Below are 25157 nucleotides of genomic sequence, written 5' to 3'. Positions count from 1 at the left end.
TGTCTTGTTTGGGTGTGAGGCATCCAGTAGCTCAGTCTACCATGTTGGCCAGAAGCGGACACTACTCGGGGACAACACCGCCATTCTAATTTTACCAGTTAAACAAATATAAAAGGACATTCAGGAGTGGACTTACCGCTTCACCCGCACAGTACTGTCCTGACTCAATTCTTTCATTCGTTCTTCTACTTTGTTCAAAAGCTACAATTCAAAGAAAAGAAGTCATTGGGCTTACAGAAGAAGCTGAGTAGAACAGCTAAGGCTCCAGGAGGCTGAGGCCATGGTGACAGAGCTGGGCGATATTCCGGACCTCCCCCATCCCTGCAGCGGCCTCCAGGCCTGGCCCAGTTCCACACACCCACGCCAACCCAGCCTCCTGGTGCTAAGCTCAGTTCAAGTCACCAGCAAGATAACAGGAAAGGGGAGAGCACAAGGATAATGCAGATATAACATACTGCTCAAGTGTTTACATTTCGTCCAATGGAAAGTAAAATTACTCCGTTTTCAAGCAGCCAAAGGAACAAGGACAAGCCAGGTCCCTAACAATTGAGGAACCACTATTTTTCTTCTAAAATCACTTAGCTGGAATTTAAACTTAACTGGGAGATCAGCACTTGCATAAAATCATCTTATCATTAAAAAATATGAGATTTGATAACCCTCAAATACCTGTAATTAAAAATCGGTAAAAAAAATAAATTAAATAAAAGTAAATAAAAGTGAAAAACCAACACTGTCCACTTCTTGGCCTTGCAAATCACCATCATAACTCTGAAGATCCAACAACACCAATCCATGCGGGTAAATTCTCAAACTGGCAAAGCTACAAAAGAAAGCATAATTTGAAGGTTAGGAATTGTATCATGGCATTCAAAAGAAGAAAAAAGACACCAACCCACCTAACTAAAAGGAAAGACTGCTGCTCTTTTTCCCCCTACGTTACATGGTTAAGCCTTTGCTTTCTTACAAGAACGTCTTCTTGGAGGTGGGGAGCCACCAATCATTTAGGGAAGATTTAGACAGTCAGCAGATGCTAATGTTTTCACATAACAGGTTCTTGGGCCCCAAAAGTGATTCACTAGCAAGTTCTGTGAACCGGATTTTTTTTTAATTAAAAAAAAAAACTAAAGTAAATTCTACCCCAACTCATGACCCCAAAATCAAAAATCACATACTCTACTGATTGAGCCAGCCAAGTGCCCTGGTGAACCTGATTTTTTTTTTAATCTTTTTACCTTATTGAGTGAACCTGATTTTTCAGAAGGTTCCTGGTACATAATTTGGCCAAGTTTAGTAACCATGGCCCTTCATCTTCAGGCCTTCCCAATTAACCTTCAGCAAGTTCACAATGGAGCCATGGTTTTCTGACTGCAAGCAAGTGGTGGTTAAACTGACTGAGATCAGGGTTGGCACACTCTAGCCCTACAGACTGCAAACCAGATCCAGCCTCCAAGACTTGTTTTTGTAAAGCCTGCAGACTAAGAATGGTTTTCACATTTTTAAGGAGTTGTTTAACAAAGAGAGAGAGAATATGACAGAGACTCTTAAGTGGCTCCCTACGAAACAAGCTTTCTGACCCCTAATTTGGGGGATCTTTACATTTTTCTTAAAATATCAGAGTGGGGGGTGCCTGGGTGGCTCAGTGGGTTAAGCCTCTGCCTTCAGCTCAGGTCATGATCCCAGGGTGCTGGGATCGAGCCCCACATCGGGCTCTCTGCTCAGCGGGGAGCCTGCTTCTTCCTCTCTCTTTGCCTGCTTCTCTGCCTCCTTGTGATCTTTCTCTCTGTCCAAAAAATAAATAAAATCTTTAAAAAAAAATCAGAGTGAATCACATGCAATAAAAGTCTATTATGTAGAGAAACTTCTGCTTCAATCATACATGTACCTCTACTGTACAGACACAGATGACTGTGTACAGGGTTATGATATAAAAATACTTCTTGGGGTGCCTGGGGGGCTCAATCAGTTACGGGTCTGCCTTCAGCTCAGGTCACTGATCTCAGGGTACTGAGACCAAGCCCCACATCAGGCTCCCTGCTCAACAAGGAATCTGCTTCTCCCTCAGCCTCTGTCGCTGCTCCTTCCCCTACTTCTGCTTTCTCTCTGTCAAATAAAATCTTAAAAAATAAAAAGGAATAAAATAAAATTACTTCTTAGTTTAAGTTGTGGTTAAAGAGACATTTGAAAAGTACTAAATTAGAAGAACTCTATAGGCAGCGTGCCTGGATTAAAAACTCAACACTACTAGTTAATTTCACCTTCAGCCTTTAAAGGGCCCCCAAATCAAGTTCAGGTCCAGGAAACCACAAATAATTTACATCTGACTGAGCCTATCATTCCTCCCCACCACCACCACCACAGCACAAAGGAGAGGAGCTGGAGAGGAGTTAAGCGTGGAGAAACATCACCCTTAACCACCGGGGGCTTCTAGTGCAGTCCTCTGCCCATGGAGCGACAGAACCCAGGAGCACAGACAATGCTGAAGTTAAGAGCAAGTACAGGGGCGCCTGGGTGGCTCAGTGGGTTAAAGCCTCTGCCTTCATTCAGCTCAGGTCATGATCCCAGGGTCCTGGGATCGAGCCCCGCATCAGGCTCTCTGCTCAGCGGGGAGCCTGCTTCCCCCACCCCTGCCTGCCTCTCTGCTTACTTGTGATCTCTGTCTGTCAAATAAAAAAATAATAATAAAATCTTAAAAAAAAAAAAAAGCAAGTACAAAAAGCTCAAGGAATTAAAACCAGCCTGTGGACCAGGACCACACCATCAAAAAGGGGCTGTTAATCAAAAGTCAGGCCAGAAGCTGAGTATGGTCCTTCTGAGCTGGTGCCTGGTCGCCCAGGCAGGGGTGGGAGCAGTGAAGTTTCAGGACAGGCACCACGGGGATGGGGCCCAGGGGAGCAAGTGAGAGAAGAGGGAGACCAATGTTGAAAATACGTTTTTAAACGAAGCATGTTAATTTTCATTTTTTCTGCTTTCAGAAGCAATTTCTAAACAGCTCTTGTCATTCAAAATTCCCTTCCGGGAAGAATTCCAGGTCCCCCAGACAACTGGAAATGGTGTCCATGGTAGAAGATTTAAGAAGTGAGGCAGAGAAGTCAGCAGGGCCTGGCTGCAAAGGCAGGAGATTCTAAGAGAATCAGGCTTCAAAGGGCCAACGGGGGTGGCGGGGTGGCAATGTGACATGGTTCGATTTGCTACGGTCCCCAAAGGATGGACCACATCCAGGACAGCAAGAGACCTTGGCGGAGAAGGTGGAGGAAAGAGGCCAGGATGGAGAGGGGCTGAATGGAAGCCTGCAGGAGCTGGAAGGAAACGTGTTATTAACTGGGCCAGGACGCCGAGGAGGGAGGGCAGGGAAGCTTGCTGGTGGTGTTGCTTTGGGATCACCCTTTTGGTGGTGGTGTTGCTTTGGGATCACCCTTGAGAAAAATTATTCTAGATACGTGTGAGGTATCTGTTAAACACATGCGTGGACATTCACTACATAGTCACAAATACAAATCTGGGCCTGGCGAGAGAGGAGCTGGGGAAGTCTTTGAGAGGCATCAAGAGAGGGAAGACCAATTATCCCCGTGGGGTGGAGCATGTTGATTTAGAAAGAGAATAACAAAAGGGGACACTCAGAAGTTCAAGTTTCCCTCATCTCCAGCATTGCCTTTTGGGCCTCTGAGGTTGTGGGAGTGGTTATTTTTCCTTTTAAGAGAGTAACAAGGGAGAGAATGCGGGACATTAATGAAACCGTATGGAATTCTAGTACTTTGTACCCACTGGGGGAAATAGAATTAAAGCCATTGAAAATACCCAGGAGTTCACATTTTAAAATTAATAGTTCAAATTACAAAGAATCTTACTAGTTTTGCATACTAAACCAGTCTAGATAGAATACAAACCTAGACTTAGGATAGCACAAAGAGCTTAACACTCTGGGGTCTTCTGTTATCGGTCAGTTCTTAATTTAGGTTTCCTTTCCTATTCCCACAAAATACTGGCTCTCATGTACATATTGATTAGGTCAAGTCTGGATAGTCTATAAGAGTCTTAAGGAAAAGAAAAAAAACAGCCTGAAATCTTGGATCCCCTCAGCTTCCTGTCCCCCTCCCATTCCGCATTTGATAATGGTCTGCATTAATCACTAACAACTTCTACCAGGGCTATTCACGGCGTGGTCAGCCGACCACAGACCAGCAGCATCAGCTTGCTGAAAATGCGACTTCCAGTGCTGCCCCAGAGCGGCTCCATCAAAAAACTCTTGGATTGGGGCCCGGGAATCGGGTTTAACCACCTCTGAATCGTGGCCTGCAGTTCACACTGCTTCTGCTGCCCAGGGGTTCTGGGTCCTGGCCACACAGAATCACCTGGTTGGGGGCGGGGGCTGTGGAAAAATCCTAATGCCCAGTGACCTCAATGTCTGGGAGAGTGACTGGGGTAATGTCTTGCGAAAGCACTCCCGGGGGATTCTACTGTGCAGCGAGGGCTATGAAGCACTGAATTCTAGACCCCTAGCATGAAACAGATCCCTGGACACGACCCCTCCCCCTTTGTTGTCAGTCTGGCAGTCCGTCTGCCCGGCCCCGCCCCCACACCCCACCAGCTGAAGTGCTCAGATACGAAGGCCCCTCACCTGCCGTTTTTGTTGATATAGGTCGCTAGATAACCATGGTCTTGCCAGTTGTGCACGGACTCCGTCATCCCTTGCTCCTGGAAAATGGACTGGAGGCCTTTCAGAATGGTCTCGCCATCAGCTGGAGAAAGAGGGAGAGAAGGCAAGGTGGTCAGGATAAAACACATCCCAAAGGAAAGCCAGTGAGGTGCGGTCTGGTGACCGAACTTGGTAAGAAAACCTGAACACAGAGTTGCCGGAAGTCACTTGGGCCCGTTGTCATGAGCCATGGAGGTTCTCAACCCCACGCGGATTACCAGGTTACACAAGACAGACACAGAAACACCAAGCACAAAGTTATTGTGCCAAGGATGCAGACAGGTTTTCGGCCAACTGGAGAGGACACAACACAATGTTTAGTTATGCACTGTGACCTGCACTGTGACCCCATCCGTGGCCAGTGGCCCTTCTTGCCCAAGGGAAGCTCGGTATCCCCGGGTAGGACTTCGGTCAAGGTTATAGAAATTGCATTAATCTCTGCAGGTTCACATGATGCCTGAATCTTCAAGGACATCTAAAATTATGACGCCCACGAGGAAAGGCAAGATGCAATTTGTTCTCCTCTAGTTCGATCTGCTAAGCACTCACTGTCTGAGAAGAGTAAGGTAAAAAACAGAGAGGAGACCGAATGGATTACTCTGTACTGTCCCACGAGCCCTCCGCGGGCTGGTGCTTTTTCCACATGACAGAAAAAAAACAGTGTAGGCTGCAAAGCGTCAAAATGGACAGTATGTACAAAGAGTGTATCTGCGACCCGAACCAAGGCAAAAGAAAAAAACAAAAAGATTCACAGCTGACCGCAGTGTGGTTTCACCAGAAAACTCACACTAGAATTCCTTCCATAAACTAAGGAGTGCCAGTGCTTGGACTAGACGTTAAGGAATTTTTCCACCCTACTTAGAATCTATCTCCAGCGATGTCTGGAACGATGCTCCCAAGACCTTCCAGAGCACAGTAAGAATGAAGACCACAAACTGCGTTCAGAGGCCAAATTAGACAGGAAATGTGTCTTAGTCTAGCGAGCACAGACTTTTCAAAAAACTCCGAAGTTAGCTGCCACTTAAAAACCAGACTTCAGGGCACCTGAGTGGCTCAGTTGGTTAAGCTTCTGCCTTTGGCTCAGGTCATGATCACAGGGTCCCAAGATCCAATCCAGCCCTGCAGCAGGGTCCCGGCTCAGCAGAGCGTTGGCTTCTCCCTTTCCCTCTGTTCCTCTCCCTGCTGTTGTTCTCTCTCTCTCAAATAAATAAAATCTTTAAAAAAAAATTCCACCTACCCCCACCATAATGGGTGGAATGGTGGCCCCCAAAAGGTATGTCCACATCCTGACCCCCAGAACCTGGAAGTGTGACCTGATTTGGAAAAAGGGTTTTGCAGACGTAATTATAGATCCAGAGGTGAGATCATCCCAGATTAGGCAGGTGGGACCTAAATCCAAGGACAAGTGCCCTCCTGACAGAAGATGAGACACAGGGATAAAGAGCTGCAGGTGCCAGAACACCAGGAGCCCCTGCAGCCAGAAGATCCAAGGAAGGACTCTCTCCCCTGGAGCCTTTAGGAGGACCACGGCCCTGCCAATAATGATTTTGAACTTCTGGCCTCCAGAACAGGGAGAAAATATGTCTGTTCCTGTAAGCCACGTGATCACAGCACTTGTGCCAGAGCTCCGGCAGACAGATACACCCACCAAAATCGGTACTTTCAATTTCACTTAACAAATGATGGCAAACAGCGTAGCAAAAACGGCAGTGAAGGCATCACTTGCTAATCCTTTGAGTCAAACCGAACACAGAGCTATTAGGACAGCACAACCAAAACTCATGGATGACATTTAAAACACAACTAGTTCAGTGTGCGGCTCCAAGCGCCCACACAGCAGCAGGGACACACAAGTGGGTCACAATGGGGGCCTGTATGGTACCAGCCACTGCGTGAGATGAAGACTTCAAACTTCGCATGGCAGTATCAGCTGGGGTTCACCCACCAGGAAGGCATCTCCTCCTCTGAGAAGGCAGCACCCAGGAGGCCACAGTAAGAGAGAGCAGGGGACCGGAGTAGAGCCAGAGAATGTCAGGGTGGCCAAGCCCTCTGCCAGCTGAGCTGCGGCTGCACCCAGGAAAAGGCCCCCCATCAGGGAAAGGCTCCTGGGGCCCGCGCACACCACGCCCTCATCGCAACACAAGCACTGACCTCACACCTCATTAGTGTCGCTCAGTTCCGGCAAAACTGTGTCTTTGGGAAACTCACTGAGAAAAGAGCTGGCTTCATGATTCTGAAAGTGGTTTCAGGAAATTAAAAGGGGGAAGCTTGAATTCTATCCTCTGAATGATACACAGTTTTAAGACCAAAATCCACCCCCTAAAAATTTCCGACTTCAAACTTCATAAAAAGAAGAGACCTCGTGGGGCGCCTGGGTGGCTCAGTAGGTTAAAGCCTCCACCTTTGGCTCAGGTCATGATCCCAGGGTCCTGGGATCGAGCCCCGCATCGTGCTCTCTGGTCAGCGGGAGCCTGCTTCCTCTTCTCTCTCTGCCTGCCTCTCTGCCTACTTGTGATCTCTGTCTGTCAAATAAATAAATCAAGTCTTTAAAAAAAAAAAAAAGAACCTTGTTCAGTCTGTCTGCCACTGAAGCCTGCTGGGGACAAGCTACGAGGAAGTGACTGAGCCACAGGGCGGTAAAGACAACGTGCCCGGCATGGCCGAGTCCCACTGAGCCCAGCGCTACTTGCCCTGAACAAGAAAGCCACTATGTCATTATTCAACCCCTCCTTGGCTAGAACACACGTTTTCTGTTTTGAAAGTGTATAAAACAAGTCATCACTCCTGGTAAATGGCCGCAAGACTGGGTTCTGTTGGCACATTACAGAACACGAATCCCCTATGCTGGTGAGGGGGACCCTTCAGACAGGGCCACCCCACGCAGGGAAGGCGGACCTCGGTCCCAGGGCTGAGCTGGAGAAAACTCTTCCTTGGGCCAGGAAAAGGGGTGTCTTTGTCTAATACACCGAAAAGCCTTGATAGAGAGCCGCCCCCTTTTTCTAGCAGGCACAATTAGTGGAAAGGCACTGAGGGGGCCAGTGGAGGCCCTCCAACCAGGTTTCAAACTGAAGAAAAACATATTATGACAGAAACCCACTGGAGAGTGTTATGTATTTCTATACTATGGGCTTGCCCCTCAGTCCAAAGAAATCTGCCAGGTCTGAATGTTATTTCCGGCTGTCACCTCTGCCTGGTCCCTTGTGGGCACTCAATGTGCTGGCCCTGCGGGGGATACACTGATGTGCCTTTCTGCACTCACTGTTCCCAGCCCTTGGAGAAGATTCCAGAAAGGGGCTCCAGAGCAGAAACTACCCAGCAACTCTTTTCCAGAACTAAGGTTTGAAAATGAAAACAAAGCCAAGGACGTGAGCTCCACTAGGTTCAACAATGAGGCCTGCTTGGTCATTTTTTTTAAGATTTTATTTATTTATTTGACAGAGAGAGATCACAAGTAGGCATACTGGCAGGCAGATATAGAGAGGGGGAAGCAGGCTTCCCTGCTGAGCAGAGAACCCGATGCGGGGCTCAATTCCAGGACCCTGGGATCATGACCTGAGCCGAAGGCAGAGGCTTTAACCCACTGAGCCACCCAGGTGCCCTTTGCTTGGTCATCTTGATCTCAGGGGCTCAATAAATGTTTTGTGGTAAATGAAAATTTATTTTAGTTGGCTAAATTAATCAACCATATTGCTGTATCTTTGTAGAGTTTCTAGAATGTCTAAACCTGTGGTTTTCAATCCTAACAATGCATTATAATTACCTGGGGAGTTTTTTAAAAGTGGTATGTCACATCCCAGACCAATTAAATAAAAAGCTGTGGGTGAGAACCAAGCATCAGTATTTTTCAGAGCTCCCTGGGAAATTCCAATGTACAGCCATGGTTGAGAACCACTGAGCAAAACCACCAGATACAAGAAAGAACAAGAAATCCCCACTATTTCCAAACTCATTAGTAGAGTCACCAAAAGGTTATAAAAAATGTTGAAAAGGGTCTGAAAAAAGCCTGAACTCCTTACTAACAGGTAGCCTCTTATTAGCCAGTAGCCTAGGACATGCCCCAGAAAATGCTTTGCAGTTATCCAATTTCAACCTTCATGTCTGTCTAGTAAGAAACATGTAATATGACCAAACACAATGTACTTCACTGTATCGGGGTTCCTCAACTGGGGTTGACGACACGTGGTGTGAAGGACTGTCTTGTCCCTCATGTGCCTTTGGCAATCCCAGTCATACACACTACATGTGGGTAGTATCCCCACTCTGTTTAAAGAGAGAAAGAAAAGACCCCACACCCCCACTGCCCGGAGGGTGGGGGTTGGGCAGATGCGTGGTGGGAAAATCCCTTGAAAACTACCAGATGCTCCACAGGAGTGAAAATAAGCCTGGGGTCAGAGCATGCCCAAATGTGGGAACACCAGACTGCAATGTCAGAAGCGGCTACAAACCAGAAAATCTGAGAGTAAATTCAAATGCTAAAGAGAGATCATCACAGGGCTTTCAAGTACCCATGGTAATCTAAACGAGGCTAACAAAACGTTGGGCAGAAGTTCTTAGAGAACTCTGGCCAGGCAAGAATGATGTGCAGCTCTTACACAATTCAGCCTTCCGAAGTGCTCAGCAACACGGTGACCCATCCCAGGGCAAAATGTGTCCTTTGTCCACTAGACAACTCAATGTCCCCATTTCTAGACCACCGCCCACTGTGTTTATTCAACAAGAACTTAAAAAGAACCAACTTGGAGGTCTAGTCCAAATTAAATACACCACTACCAAAAGAAAGGAAGAGAGGATGAAAAGTGGATTGGTCGGGGGGAGAGGTAGGGAATGAAGGCCCACGTTTCATCTCGCTGCCTCATTTTCTCCCAGAGATCCATTTGTAGGCCACTCTTGGAGAGCTCGGGCTTGGACCGTGAGCTCCATCTAGATGGCTGAACACCCCCCCCCCCCCGGCCTCCTGCCTCTCTGCTCAGCACACTGTCCCACCCAGTCAAGTCTGAAATGGAGCTCGGACTTCTCTATCCCTCCCCTAGGTGTTAACGAAAACCCTTGTCACCTAAAATCCCCCACGATGCTCCCCTTGAAGGTTCTCGTACAAATCCCCCACCACAGCCTCCCTGTCCCTCCAAACGCATTGGCCAGGCACCCAGCCAGCCCCCCACCACCGCCACGCATTGGCCAGGCACCCAGCCAGCCCCCCACCGCCGCCACGCGCATCACACTTCCTCAACCCTCAAGATGGGGTCACCACTTTGCAGGGTTCCTGTAGGGAACCCGGCACCAGTGTTCCTTCCCTCCATCCCTTGTGGTCTGGTGTCGCTGCCACATAACCGGTGCTCCGTAGGCGGGCAGCCCCAAGTGCAAGTTCAGTAGAGCAGCTGCACTCACCAAGGCTGACCAGCCCAGGAAGCTGAGGAATTTGTGCTGAATAAATACCTAAGACACCCAGCACCCTGGCAAAGGGGGGGGGGGGGACAGACTTCAGTTAGACCCATTCTCACTTCTTTCTTCCGTTTCAAGTAATGGCTAAGATCCTGTGACCTCCTGAACAAGGTGAATTCCAGCTGCGGCTGCCCTGAGGGAATAAGCAATTCCCCTATATCTGGGGAAAAAACCTTCGAACTGCACCTTGCATCATGAAGTCCTTTTCAACCTGGAACACTTGAGCAAAGAACTCGGGACCCAATGTGTGGCAGCCGCCCGCGTGCAGGACCATCAGCCTGGCCGGAGCGCCCTGGCTTTCTCTGCAAAGTCAGAGGGCTGGAGCCCCGGAGCCGCTCGCATTCTGGCAGCATCTGGTTCGTGAAATGAGGAGACCAATTTCCATCCTTGTCAAGCGTATCTGGAATTACCAGGACTCCTGCCCATCAATGCCCTGCCCCCTGTTACTATGCTTCCTAGTTCTCCCCCGCGATGGCTGAAGCTAGTCCATCCCCAAGGGGTTGATGAGTCCCATCATCGCCTGTGCCCAAGTGGTGGAGCCCAATGCCCCGCCTCCTTCTTGCTCGGCCCCTCTCCACCGACCCTGGTACCTCCGAAGCCTGGTGCCCTTAACTCTCTCTCCTCCATGCTCTGAGCCAGACGTCTGGGTCTCTCCCCCATCCCTCCCCCATCCCCCTCTCCCATCCCTCTCCCTTCCGGGTCAGAGGCCACGCCCACGCCCCCTCCTCCTTTCTGAGAGCTGGACTCCCCACCAGCAGCTCACAGCAAGGGGAAGCGTCACCGGAGGAACTGGTGTTGGAGAAGAGGAGCCAGGTTTGGGGTTGCACGGTTTCCCCTCACACATAAACCAGCTTTCAGGGTACCCTTGACAGGCTCTGAAACCTAAAGAGGAAGAAAGGGCAACTGGACTCCAACGCAGCTGGAAGCCATTCACGTATCTGCTGTAAGCATCCACTCAGATGTGCTAATCTTGACAGTCGTGTTGCTGACATGACTGTATGCATGGGTCGAAACTCAGGCCTGTACACAAAATTTCCTCAATGTAAAGCATATCAAGTTTAAAAAAAAAAATCTATTCCAGAGTTATCAGCACCACTGGCAGAAAAACAAAACAGCACAGCACCCCTCGTGCACTCCCTCTCACCCACGTGGGGGCTCACAAGCGCCTACCGGTGTGAGAACATCTTCTGAACTCACCTGGGATACGCTAGGTGTGATCAGAAACGTCAGTGCTGACAGGCAGCGAGTCCAGATTACCGAAATCGACTGATACCCAGAGAAAGCCTTCCGATTTCACAATTAAAAAGAGCTTAACACTTAAAATTATGTTTAAAGAAATCTATTTTTTTTTTTTAATTTTAACAGAGGGTCTGTGTTTCGGGAGACATCTCAAGACATTCAGAAGCTCAATAAATTCCCAGAAATTAAAGTGAAGGTCAAGCAGATGGCTTCTTGCGCTCTCTGACTTCCAAAGCTTCGGCTTCAATTCCCACGTCCAGTTCCTTTCACAACAGCTGCAAGACGATTAATCTCATCAAACAACACCCAAGACGATGTTCAGAGCAGCAGGTTTCACAGAAATCAAAAGGGAGAAATCCGAATTGTCCATGAAGCTGTAAACGGGTAAACAAACTACGGTCTAGCCACACCGTGGACGACTTACTCAGCCAGAGAAGGAACGCGGAACTGCTATGTGCTACGACACGCAGGGCAAGACGCTGAGTGAAAGAAACCAGTCACAACGGGTCACTCATCGTAGCATTCCATTTATAGGACACAAGCAGAAAAGGCAAACCCTTAGACGTAGAAAGCAAATTAGTGTATGCCAGGAACTGGGAGGAACAGGAAGCTAGGAGGAATGGGGCTGGTGGCTAAAGGGTATACGTTTCTTGCCGGGGTGATGAAAATGTTCTAAAATCATGGTGATGAGGGGCGCCTGGGGGTCTCAGTGGGTTAAAGCCTCTGCCTTCGGCTCAGGTCATGATCTCAGGGTCTCGGGATCAAGTCCCGCATCGGGCTCTCTGCTCAGCAGGGAGCCTGCTTCCCTCTCTCTCTCTCTGCCTGCCTCTCCGTCTACTTGTGATTTCTGTCAAATAAATAAAATCTTTAAAAATAAATAAGTAAATAAATTAATTAAATCGTGGTGATGGTAGCCCAACTTTGAACATACTGAAAATTATTTAGCTGTATACTTTAAACTGGAGGAACGATGTGTCATTGGAGTCCTCTCAAGAAATCTGTCCTCAAATATCTAAACATAAAGGCAGCACTTTTAGATTCTCAGTTACTGTGAGGGAATCAAGGCGATGGAAAGTTCCAGAACTAGGTTGTTCCAATTCAACTAACCATATGCCATGCCCTAGGCACCAGATTAAAGGGGCTGGGAGGGGAGGTTTCCTCTGTTCCCCCCCATACACCTGCCACGGAGTAACAAGTGTCTGAGCAGCTGCTGAGTGCAGGCGCTGTCCCAGGCACTGGCCGTGGCTTCCACGCCACGAACGCACACCTGCAGCCAGTCCCAGCGCCTCACTGTGATCACAGTGGCAATGCACAGTGTGGCCACTACCGTTTATAACTGTGTAAGCGTGTATGTGAAAGTTGCCCTGAGAGTGGATCTTAAAAGTTCTCATCACAAGGAAAAAAATTATTTAACTGTGTGTGGTGATGGATGTGAACTAGACTTCTCGTGGTGATCATTTCACAAGACGTACAAATATCCAATCATTATGTTGTAGGCCTAAATCGAATGCTTTATGTCCCTTACACAGTTCACCAAAATATTCTTCTAAATTTAAAAATCAAAGCAGTGAGGTGGGGCCCCAAAGCATAGAAAGGGACAAAAGACAATTTGGAGGGCTTGTTTTCAGAGCAGTTTCTCTTTTTTTCTTTTGAGAGAAGAGAGCGAGCGAGCGTGACAGCGAGGAGACGGCAGAGACAGAGGCAGCCAGAATTCCAAGCAGACTCCAGCTGAGTGCGGAGCCAGATACAGGGCTCGATCTCACAACCCTGAGAAATCTGACCCAAGCTGAAATCAAGAGTCGGACGCTTAACCAACTGAGGCACGTGGGCATCCCCAGGGCAGTTGCTGGTGTTCATAGAAAGCAACCAAACCAAGAAAAATTAGAGACGGAAAGAAAGAAAAAGACCTACTGACATTGGATTGACAGCCATGCAACACAACACAAAATACATGCAAGTGTGCATTAAAGAAAACCACATGGCACTCCTTCTTAAAACTCACATTAGAGTACCCTAGGCATACTGTAAATGGGCGGCTAATTATTTCACGGCCCTGCCTTCCCTTTCCCACTGCAAGAGAACAGTTAGAAAGCCATTTCCCATTACCCCAACACCTGCTGGAAAGGGCCAAGAGCCTCACTCTGATATAACCACCTCAGTCTCTCCTAGAGCCAATCTCCTTACGACATTAAACAAGGGCTCATAAGAATAAAATTTATGAGACACAATCCTAACCCCTCTTCAGTCTGGAACCCAAAGAGTAATGCAGTACTGTACCCTCTTGTTCCCGGTAAACCCACCGCCCTCCAAGACCAGGAGTCTTCCAAGCAGCCACAACCCCCAAGCCTCAGTCAGCACCGGGAGCGAGGCAGGTCCATGAAGTGCTCACGTAGCTCGAACCATCCAGTCCTCGCATGGCGACCCAGTCCTCGGGGGAGGCCAACCAAGAGTTATAAAGAAAGGCACAGAAAAGGGAGATAATGCAAAAAGCCTGGCTTTCACCTGGGGAGCAAAGCGAATCGCAGCCATGAGATGCAGGACATCTGGCCACCTGAGCTCTCCCAGAAGGCGTCATCTGAGCAACATAAGGTGTGCCTGGACTCTACGGGTTCAAGATCCGTGGTTCCAGAAGAGGAAGTAGTAAACTCGGTCTGGAGCTGTGGACGAGAGCAGAAAACCACCAAGGCAGAGGGCACTGAAGAGGCCAGCACCACCAAAAGCCCTCTCTGGGTGCTGAACTCCATCCAGTGGGAGGAAGCCCAAGAAATGAGGTGAAATCAGACCCCGCGGCAGCAAAAAAGGGATGAGCAAGGTGGTCAGAGGGGACTGGTAGGGTCTGAGGTCAGAGGACAGGAGAAGATGACCGGAGGCGCCCGGACCAGGAAAAATAGCCAGCGCGTACAGCTTTAGTTCACCACGGCCATGCCCAGTCCGCTGTGAGGAGTGAAAAGCATCCCAGCTGCCAACGGCCACCTCCGCTTCATCCCACAAAACAGCCGGATGAGAACAGGTCACCGGCCGGCCCAAGGTCAGGCAGCAATGGTTTCCTTCAGCTCCATGCAGAAGAAAACCCAGAAAAAAAGACCCAAAGTAGAAACTGTGGGATCACCACCTTGATTGTGCAGGAGCCCTTAACCAGGATCATCAACACCCTGCTCTCTTCCCACTGACCTGAGGTGGGCAGAACGCCTCACGGGGTCAGATCTATTAACCATTTGTGTTTCTGCAAACAGTCCTAGGTTCTGTGCCCAACCTTCCATGCCAGGTTGCGAATCAACCATGAAATAGTATTTCCAGAGATAGAGCAGTTTTGGACTTTGTGGCATCAAAAAGCACATTTTTGTCAGAGCCATCCCTGAGGTGAGCCCCGGCACCTTCGCTTCTCCGGGCTTTGGCCAAGGCAGACTCCCTGAGGTCAACATTCAGGACTGCGCCCTTCAGAATGCACCTCTCCAAGGAGATGACGCCGCGCCCGGGAAGTACTGGAGAAGTTAAGTGCCACAGAGATCAAAGTCAAAGGACACCAGTCAAAACTCCCCATACAGAGGAAGGAGCGTATGCTATGATGGATTCCAGATGAGAAAAAGGCCATGTGGGGGCCTGGGAATCTGTACTTGAGTATTTTTCCAGATGGCTTTAAAGTAAGCCACTGCACTTAGATGGTCTGAAGGCATGGGTGGACAAACGCGTTCCTTAAAGGGCCACACGGTAAAGATTGTAGGATTTGGCAGGCCTAATCAGGGCTCTGGCAGAGCCAGAAGAATTCGATGTGCCCCAGGTGCCTACGTTTGCTGACCCCTAAATTCCTAACCAACAGGTATAGGGACACTATGCTGTAATTCTACAACCTGAATTTCCAGAAGTGACAGTCTTAGCGTTTGGGACTAGAATAATCTGAGGAATACTTTCTCCATTCAAGTTAGCAATTTATTAAATGCGGGGAGGGGGCGGTTGGAGGGAATCATAGCTAATAACCTATATAACCAGGACCCGCTGTAGATAGAAAAAGGATAATAAACAAATCTTACAAACAACTGTACACATAAATTTAGCAACTTAAAAAGAAATGGGCCAATTCCTCAAAAAACACAAACTATCACAACTCACCAATATGAAGTAATCTAAATAGCCCTGTAACTATCATAGAAATTTAATCTATAATTTTAAAACTCCCAAAATAGAAACCTTGCGCACAAGAAGGGTTTCACTGGGGAGTTCTACCAAATATTTAAAGAAAAATAATACCAATTCTATACAAAATCTCTTGCAGAAAACAGAAAAGGAATGCTATATTCATTTTATGAAACCATAGTCCTAATACCAAAACCAGAAAAAAACAAGAGTCCTCAAAGAGAAACCTACAGACCAGTATCCCTCTTGAATATATACACAGAAAACTCCTTTTGCAATCCTTAACAAATAAGATTTCAGCAACAGGGCGCCCGGGTGGCTCAGTTCATTAAGCTGCCTTGACTCAGATCGAGATCCCAGGGTCCTGGGATCAATCCCCACCTGGGGCCCTGCTCAGTGGAGAGCCTGCTTCTCCCTCCCCCTCTGCCTACCTGTGCACTCTCTCTCTGCCGAATAAATAAATAAAATCTTTTAAAAAAATTCTTCGACTTAAAAAGCGCCTTTAAATAAAGTAAGACCAACCTTCAAACTGCCTGCCAATGCTTTATTTTCCACCTCTTCTGCCAGCAGAACTTTCCTCATCTTTCAGGAAGTTAAATTCCCCCCTCTTTATAACCGAGCATCTTTATCCACTGGCACAATCTCAAAGTACTTAGCCCTAAGTTTCGCAATTAGTGTTCAGTGTTTTATGTATCATTTGACACTCTTCCAAACATTTACTGGACATCCCACCCAGCAACACAGTGTGTGGGATTTCGTATCATTAGAGCCTTCACGCAGAGGGAGAAATTAAGGCACATGTGAAACTACCCAGAGGGTCATCTAGAAGATGCTACCAGTTCTCAGCAGCTCCTTCCAGGTTTGCTGCTTAGCACATAAACCCATCGGACCCCAAGTACAGCCACTAGCTCAGTGGCTCCTTCCAGGACACAGATGACAGTAGCCATTTAATGAAATCCAGGCCCACCACAACTTAGGGCCCCAGAGTTGCTTTTCCTGGGGTCTGGATAAGTGCCCAGCTGTAAGGGTTTCAAAGAGCAACCGTGCAGTGGTTTACACATTTGCTTTAAAGATGCAACCGAGGAGGTCTCCCGACTCCTCAGCAGAACTGGGCCTGGAAGTGAACGCCCAGGAGATGGTGGCCAGCGCGGCAGCACCCGGCAGCAGGCCTGGTTTCAGGCACTGGGGAAAGCGCCTGCCCCGTGCGGCGCTCCAGAAACCCAACTCACGAACAGCTTTCCTGAACACGCTTTTCAACAGATGCCCAACCACACAGCCCGGGAACTTTCTAACGATCCTCACCTGCCAGGGATTAGTACTTCAAATTACAAAGCCCCGCATTCCAAATCCTAGCCGGATACCAAGCCTGAAACCAAGAGCTCTAACTTTCCCAGGCTGGGAGCCCCAAGGAGGCCCCCCGGGAACCTTACCTCAGTTGTCTCTCCCAACAGGGTAACAAAGGCCCCTGCGGCCATTCAGATGCAGCCCGATTGGTGACACAATTAAGATGCAAACAAGATTTCGAAACTGGTAACTCTCCACTGCAAAACCTTCCATTATGTGTCCACTTCTAGTATTTTTTTCAGTTTCCAATCCGGGAAGTTAAGACTATTCTATTTTTATTTTGCTTCTCTCCTTGTTAGGTTGGACACCTTTATGTCTACCTCTGTTGCCACTTGTATGTTTTTCTTTCCTAGGTTACCTAATCATAAGATTTTGTTTTTAAAGGGTGTACCAGGGTTTCTATCCCTACGACGACGGGGTTTGCTGTCTGTTCCAAATACTGAACTGTTGCCGCACACGATACATGCATTTTCTAGCCTGTCTTTTTAATCTTCGCCAACTTAAAAGCACCTCCCCCCGCCACCCCACCCCAACACACACTCAGCAAAGTGTCTACTAGCTGGTTAGGCAGTTGGAAAATGCAATCCTGAAAAAATGTCACATGCGGGGCTTCGGGTTACTTGAAAATGCACCTCTCTCATTAGCTGGGGTAGAGATCGTTCCTAATGCCTGGATGATGGAGTCAATTTCTTAAACAGCTGTTATCCCTTCCACGGCACTTAAAATACCGTCAGAACGACCAAATAACTAGATGAGGCTTCTTGAGAGATCAAGCACAAACTCACTTTACCATACGCCACCTCCACACGTTTAAAGAAATGGGTGTAACTTTGGAACTACACTCCAGAAAGATTCATTATGGTTTCTACAATTTTTTAATGGCAAGCTCACAAAACTAATTCCCAGAAATGTGCAATTACTCAGTCTGGAGTCAAATACAGCTTGATTAGTGCAATTAAGAATCGTTTGCAGAGTTGGGGGCCAAGAGCGTTAGAAACCACCACAAAATTCCACCCCAACCCCAAACAGTCCATAAAACAAACATTTGCCAATAGCATTCAAGTTCGAGAGAATACCTAAAGGACGAAAAATGCCTGCCCCGGAGCTGTTAAATTCTGAGTCTGGGTGCCTCCCAGCTCCTTGGAAGCAAGCACAGGGAGTGTGAGCCTCCAACCTGCGCGGGGGGGGGGGGGGGGACTGCGGGGCAGAAAGGACCCCAGGAAAGGCGGACAATGAGTTTCGACTTTAGCCACGTGGTGATGAGAACACACAGGAGAGGCTTTTCCATGGGAAAAGGGACAGGAATCTGTTGAGTTTGTGGTGATCAGGCCCTTCCCCAAAATGGAGACACACTGGGAGGCTGTGGCCAAGAAGCGGAGCCAGGAAAAAAGGTGAACACGGAATGTGAGAGCATAGCAGATGCAGTCTTGCAGGCCTTAAGGACTGGCTGCCTGGGGCTGGAGGTAGGAGGATGTCCCGTGTTCACAAGAAACGAGGGTTTTGGGTTTTTAATGAGGATCCTATTATACTGATTCTCATACTTAATTAGCATCAGAATCACTGGGAGGAAGCTGGTTAAAAATGCAAATTCCAGAAACTCCCCCAGCCCAGATCGGGAGTCAGTCAATCCAGAAAAGGACCCAAGCAAGCATTTCCCCCTTCCCAAGCATCTGCCTCCCCTTAAGGCTACATTGTTAAAGCGGGTATGTGGGGGCGGGGTGTTGTTATCCCAACGGTAGATGAAGAGTTGGGACAAGGGAGGATAATGCCGAGACAAAGGGGAAAGCTTTCTCTCCTCTTAAACCAAACACACGATGCAATCAAAACTGGATTTTTCAGGTTTTATGCTTATAGCTAGGAATCACACAAAGACTATATGCTTCTACCAGAAAGCAGCTCAACGAACAACACAGAAAGACTGGGAGCTCTGAGGATGCGGGGAAGGCTCAGGAAATCGGGGAGGGAGGGTTGCCAGAGGCCACAGGCTCAGCAGTGCAGAAGTGCGTGCTGGCCAAGCCCTCTACTCCTAGCCGAGCCCAGGGCAAACCTAGGAGGAAGGTAAGGCCCACCGTCCCTGTAATAGGACTCCTGATTTACGCATAACGGAGACTTCCAAAAAGAACCAGGGAAATTCTGATGATCTGTCATCTGCATGGCAGCATCGGCTTTGCTAGAACTTACACCGGGGGTTCTCTGCATCAGCACTACCGACATCTTCGACTGTCAGCACTGGGGGGGGGGGGGCTGTCCTAAGCAATGGAGGGGCTGAGCAAGCACCCCTGACCTACAAAATGCTAGTAACATCTCCCCACTTATGATAACCAAAAATGTCACCAGATACTGCCAAATGTCCCCAGGAAGAGGGAGGGAGACAGGGTGGTTGAGAATGTGGGCCTTAAACTAAGAGGCTTCGGCAGTCGTGGAATTAACAAAGGCCTTGGAATCAAACAGACAAAGCTTTGAATCCCAGCTACCCCATTTATAAGGTGAAAAGCTTCAATGGGCCTATTTATTCATCTTTAAAATGGGGATAACAGGACCTACCACAGGGTTGTTGTGAGGATTACGTAAAATAACGTGTAATGCGCTTAGGGCAATGCCTAGCCCAGGAGGCAACTAATAAATACCGGCTTTTATGTTTTCAAAGAGATGTCTGTCTTGAAGAGGAACCAGGGACATTAGCTTACAGCTCTGGCCTAGAGTGGAAACCTACCCTGCCTGAAAGAAACAATACACAGAATCCGCTCTCCCTTTCCTCTCCAAGTAGGGGGTCTGAACCAGGGGGTCCATGGATTTCCCAGGGGCCAACGGATACAATGGGGGGGGGCTGTGAACTCAGATGGGAAAAAAAATACACATACTTATCTTCACGAACTGAAACTTAACATTTTCTTCAGTTATGCTTGTAAAAGCACACGTAGACTATGATGGCTATCGTCACCAATAAAATCACAGCTTTTTCTTACACGATTGCTGAAATATGATTTTCTCAGTTCTACTTCAAAGCTATGGAAGTTATTAGGCCTGATGCTAGATCATGTTATTTCATGTGCTACTGAAGAAGCACGTGTTACCTTGTTACATATTTGGGATTTTCTTTTATCTTGCAAATTGTATTTTAAAGTAACTGCGTTACTTTATGCATTTAAAATTCTTACTCTGACGGGCACCTGGGTGACTCAGTCTGTTAAGCATCAACGTGATTTGGGCTCCTCATGTTCTAGGAGTTGTGAGATGGAGCCCCACTTCCCACTCATGCGTGGGGCATGGAGCCTGCTTAAAATTCTCTCTCGCTCTTCTCTCCCAACTCCACTCCAAAAAAAAGCAAAATTCTTACTCTGAGGCTCCACAGTCTTCCTTGATAAGGGTCAAAAGCACAAAGTAAAACCCCTATCCTAAATCTTTCTGGTTAAGTCCAATTCCCAAGCAGCCTTCTGTTAATTTATTGAACAAGATCTTTGTTATAAAACTACTTTCTGAATTGGAGTAACACAAGTCACTGTTTCCCTACATCCACTATAGATCGGCGGTCTACAACCTGAAAGTAACAGGATCAGGCAGGTTTCCTCATTCAAGACCAGTAAATGTGTGTGCCCTGTTTTCCCCTAGGGGACTGGAACTCACTTTCCATCTTGACCATAATATCAGGTCCATTTTAACCAGCACTTAGGAAGTATCTATGATGGACCAGAACTGTGTCCAGGATGCAGACACTGGAGGTCGGCCTTCGAAGATACTCCCAGCCCAGGGTTCTTAGAAGTAAGACAAGGAGAGGAGGACTGCTAGACCTTTTGAGGACTGACTGGCCAGAGACTGTTTGCTCTAACAGGGCCAGCAGAGCAAGAGTCCACACTCCCCACTGGACAACCTAGCCCACTTGCTGCCCAGCTTATATGACCGGGAACAAGTTATGTGTCCTGCACCAACCCAGAGAAACTCAAACCATCCAAACATGGAACATGTGTGTTCTTGTTAGCCTCGGCTGAGAAATCACAAACTGTTTTCTGGGTTCAAGAGTCCTCAGAATCCAATTCTTGACTTACAAGATGACCAAGGATGAGGTTTTGTTTTTTAGCAAAAATTAAAATTTCCTGAATTAGGTCATCAGCCCCAACACCAAACAGGCACCACCAGAATCAACCCATGCCCAGTGGAGGCTGAGTACTAGCGGGCTTGCACTGGTAACTAAGTTATATGGAATCGCAACATAATAACGTAACTAAGTGGTTCGAGTTTAATTCCATTAAAATCACATCATGGAACAGGAGCATTAGGAAGGATTACTGACAAATGGGAAAAAGAACATGAATCCAGGCTCCACAGGCATTTGACTCACCCTTGAGTCACATCCAGTACTTAACATGCCAACACTAATGCCTTTTGACTCATTATTATCAATTAAAATAAATGTTTTTGGAGACCTCACACACAGGTGGTAGATTTCTCACCAAGTGCCCCTAACTGTAAATTAGAACTTACAAGATCCCAGTCTAGCCAGATTCCCTTATTTTCCAAGTGTAGACAGCTATCAACAGCAAGGATGATATGTCTCCCCCAAACAAAGTTGTGGGGAAACACTGAATCAGAGTTCTCAGGGTACCTGGGTGAATCAATGGTTAAGCATCTACCTTCAGCTCAGGTCGTGATCTCAGGGTCCTGGGATGGAGTCCCACACCTTGGGCTCCCTGCTCAGCGGGCAGCTTGCTTCTCTCTCTCCCTCTGCTTCTACTCCTGCCCTGCTCATGCTCTCTCGCTAATAAATAAATTCTTTTTTAAAAAATTATACGTAAGGGCGCCTGGGTGGCTCAGTGGGTTAAAGCCTCTGCTTTCGACTCAAGTCATGATCCCAGGGTCCTGGGATAGAGCCCCCGCATCGGGCTCTCTGCTCAGCCGGGAGCCTGCTTCTCTCTCTCTCTCTCTCTCTCTCTCTCTCTCTGCCTGCCCCTCTGCCTACTTGTGATCTCTGTCTGTGAAATAAATAAATAAATAAATAATCTTTTAAAAAATTATACATAAAAAGAATCAGAGTTCTCTTACTCCCAAAACACTTTCGTAGGGACTCAAGAACTCCTGGGTACTGTTTCTTCTTAGAATGTTCTTCAGCTCGGCCGTCAAAATTTTTTCATCTTTAAGATGAACAGGCTGAAAGGAGCACCTGGGAGCTCGGTCAGTTAAGTGTCTACCTGGAGCTTAGGTCATGATGAGGTCGGGGGAGGGGTGTTCTGGGATCCAGATGAACAGTGAGCCCCCTGCCCCTGCTCAGCGAGGAGTCTGCTTCTCCCTCTACCCCCTCCCCTCTGCTCGCGATCTCTTGCTCACTCTCTCAAATAAATAAATAAAATAATTAAAAATGTTTTTAAAAAATTAACAGGCTGAAAATTAAGGATAATTGGCTGGAAATGTTTTATTTTCTCCTTGCCCAATTAAATTATTTAGATGTCTACACCTTGCCAGCTTAGAACCTGCCAGTTTCTCCTGCTCCCCTCTAAACTGTGCATCTATGTCCTCTCCCTCTCTAGCCACTGTTAGCTCCAAGTTCTCTTGCTTGGGGCACCTGGCAGGCTCAGTCTGGGGAGCCATGTGACCCTTGATCTGCACATCGTGAGTTCAAGCCCTGCGCTGAGCAGAGATTATTTAATTAAGAAAATTAGGGGCACCTGGGTGGCTCAGTCTGTTAAGTGGCTGCCTTCAGCTCAGATCATGATCCTGAGGTCCTGGGACATAGAGCCCAGCGCTGGGCTCCTTGCTCAGCGGGAATCCCGCTTCTGCTCTCCCTGGGCTCTTGTGCGCGCTTTCTCAAATAAACAAATCTTTCTTTAAAAATTAAAAAAAAATAAAGTTCTCTCACTTTTTCTTCATAAAGTAAAGATTCCCCCACACTTTTACAATGGAACACAGAAGCCCATTGTGAGTCGTCATTTCAACATACCACACTTGAATTAAGCAGAAAGCTGGTTAAGGCTTCAGGCACCAGCACAGACTGAAAGAAGTGCCAGAAGCTTCCAGCCTCATCCTGAGATTACCCTCCTCAGAGCCTAGAAAACCCATGTTCAATAAGGACAGGTCAATGTTCACACATGCTTCCACCAAGGACACTTCCTAAACGCTGCTGGGCGACCCAGAACCACTTCAAGCCTCATCCTCCTCACCTTTAAGTTCAGTATGCAAGAACCTTCACTAACCACTAATCCCTAAAGTTGGCAGGGTTCATTACTCAACAAAACCTGAGCCATCTCACACCCAACACTAGCTGCTCACTCCAATCACCATTTTATCTCTTGACTCTACCATCACCAAATACTCCATCTCCCAATACTCTCCATCCTCAACTAGGAATTGTGGGAACTAAAAAATGCTTTGTTTTCTCAAAGTCACTTCCCAACCACCTAATACACTGCCATTACTTAAGAACCTTGTCGTATTTTAGGGCAACTCCCTTAAAAATCAAGCCCTATGAAGTGTGCACTGTCCTTTTTTTTTTTTTTTTTTTAACCATGGGGAGGATAGTACTCTGAAAGCTTGAGAGGTAAGGCCAAAGTCCCATGTAGAGCCCATCAAGAAAGACAAGATGCAAACCTAGGTCTTGCTTCAAATCCCCCAACTTTTTTGTTTGTTTGCTTAAATTAAATCTGCCTTCGGAGAGCCTTTAAGCTTGGGGGAGAAAATGCAAAATGAGTTTTCAGAACTTCAAGAAAGGAGAAGAGAAAGAGAGAAAGTGAAAAAGCCACGGTTTTAGGTGGGAACAGTAAAGGTTGCTCCATCCAATTCGAGGAAAACGGTGAAAAGGCCAGATATGGATGAGATGCTTCATGGGATGCACGGGAAGCGCCGATTCACGTCTGCAGTCCTTACAGGTTTAAAAGCCAGCGGGAAAAAAAAAGCTGGCAGTCCTACCCCCTCCCCCCGCCACGTTAAAACCTAGAGAAAAGCATGCAAAAATACCCTTCCCCTTCGTAATTGCTGCACACAGTTCCCACTTTCCAGCCCTCTGTTCTGACCGGCTGTGTTCGGAGCCTCCAAGACTCCGAGACTTATAGTTCCCGCGCCCAGACCTCACCCCCCCTTCCATAATCTTCGTTTCCTTTCCCGTCCCCCGTCCCTTTCCGCGGGACCCGTCTCCTACGCAGTCGGCTAAGAATTCTGCGAGCGCGGCGCGGTCCTGCCCGAGCCCTGGCTCCCACGAGGGGAGCCCCCGCCCCAGGGTGGAGGGAATTTACCCGCCTCCGAGTACAGGAAAAGGTCACGCGGGCGGCCCCGCGCGGCGCACGCCCCCCGCCCCTGCACCTCCGCCCTAAGTGGGGGCCGCAGACGCGGGGGTGTTCCTCCCGGGCCGCGCGGCGCCAAGGGGACCCTTGCAGGGGCGGCCACGCCCGCACGGGACGCGCGGGTGGGCGACCGGGGCCTCGCAGGGCGGCGCCGCGGGAGCACGGCTGTGGGGGGAAGCGGGCCCTCCAGGCCCCGCGCTGCCCTGGGGACCGACCTCGGCGGGAGCTGGAGCGCGGCCCCCGCCCCGGCCGCCGGTGCACGCGGCCCCGCAGCGCGCTCGGCGCCGCAGCCGGAGAGCCTCCGGGGCCGCGCGGGCCGTCCGCATTGTTCGGCCCGCGGCGCGCGCCCCGCCCGGTCCCCGCTGGCCCCAGCCCGGCGGGCGGCGCCGGCGACCGGGCAGGTGGCCGCCGCGCGCCCTCACCTTTGGCGCCGAGCTTGAAGTCGAGCGTGCTGTGCCGTGCTGCTGCCATAGTGAGGCGAGGCCCTGTGCCATGCCTGGGGGAGGCGGCCGCGGGAGACTGGGGGGCCGCACGGCGTGTCGGGCTGCGGCCGGCGGGGAGTGAGCCGCGCCGGGGAGGCCGAGGGTAGGAGGTGGGAGGGACCGCCGGGAGCGATCCGGGGCGCGGGGGCGGGGTCGGGCCCGCCTCCGGGAGGGAGGAAGCGAGGAAGCCCGCAGCCCCGAACTTAGAGCGCAGGGTGTGGGGCCTCGCTAATGCAATGGTGGAAACGTGGGCGCCGTGCTCCCCGGCGTGCGTCACCAATGGCTGCTCCCGCGCCGATGATCGGGCGGGCGCTCCCGCCATCCGTTAGGTCACCTTAGGTTTGAACAGTGCAGCACGACTTCCGGGGGGGCCCACCCCTTACACATCCCCAGACCATCCCCCAAGCCGGGGCCCCTCTTATTTCCTGGCTAAGTCAAGAAAATCAAATGCTAGGATCCACCCCGTAGGCTAAAAGTACTGCCGCCTTTTCCTTAACTCTTGAAATGCTACAGTTAAACCCATTAGAATTATTTCCATTATTATTAGCAAGGGTCGGCTTG

General features: G+C 48.8%; 1 protein-coding gene across 1 annotated transcript in view; it reads right to left on the bottom strand.

Annotated features, from left to right (window-relative positions):
- SMS (spermine synthase) overlaps window positions 1–24933 on the bottom strand; it is a 48550-nt gene extending 23617 nt beyond the window's left edge. Inside the window, exons 1-4 of the mRNA XM_059157045.1 lie at window positions 24537–24933; window positions 4619–4739; window positions 733–823; window positions 137–201 (exon numbers count right to left, since the gene is read on the bottom strand). Coding sequence (XP_059013028.1) covers window positions 137–201; window positions 733–823; window positions 4619–4739; window positions 24537–24918 — 659 coding nt within the window. The 5' untranslated portion in view covers window positions 24919–24933. The remainder of the gene's footprint in view (window positions 1–136; window positions 202–732; window positions 824–4618; window positions 4740–24536) is intronic.
- Between the last annotated feature and the right edge of the window lie 224 nt (window positions 24934–25157).

The sequence above is a fragment of the Mustela lutreola genome, chromosome X (genome assembly GCF_030435805.1).
Source record: "Mustela lutreola isolate mMusLut2 chromosome X, mMusLut2.pri, whole genome shotgun sequence".
NCBI lineage: Eukaryota > Metazoa > Chordata > Mammalia > Carnivora > Mustelidae > Mustela > Mustela lutreola.
This window is presented reverse-complemented; position numbering and strand designations above follow the sequence as displayed.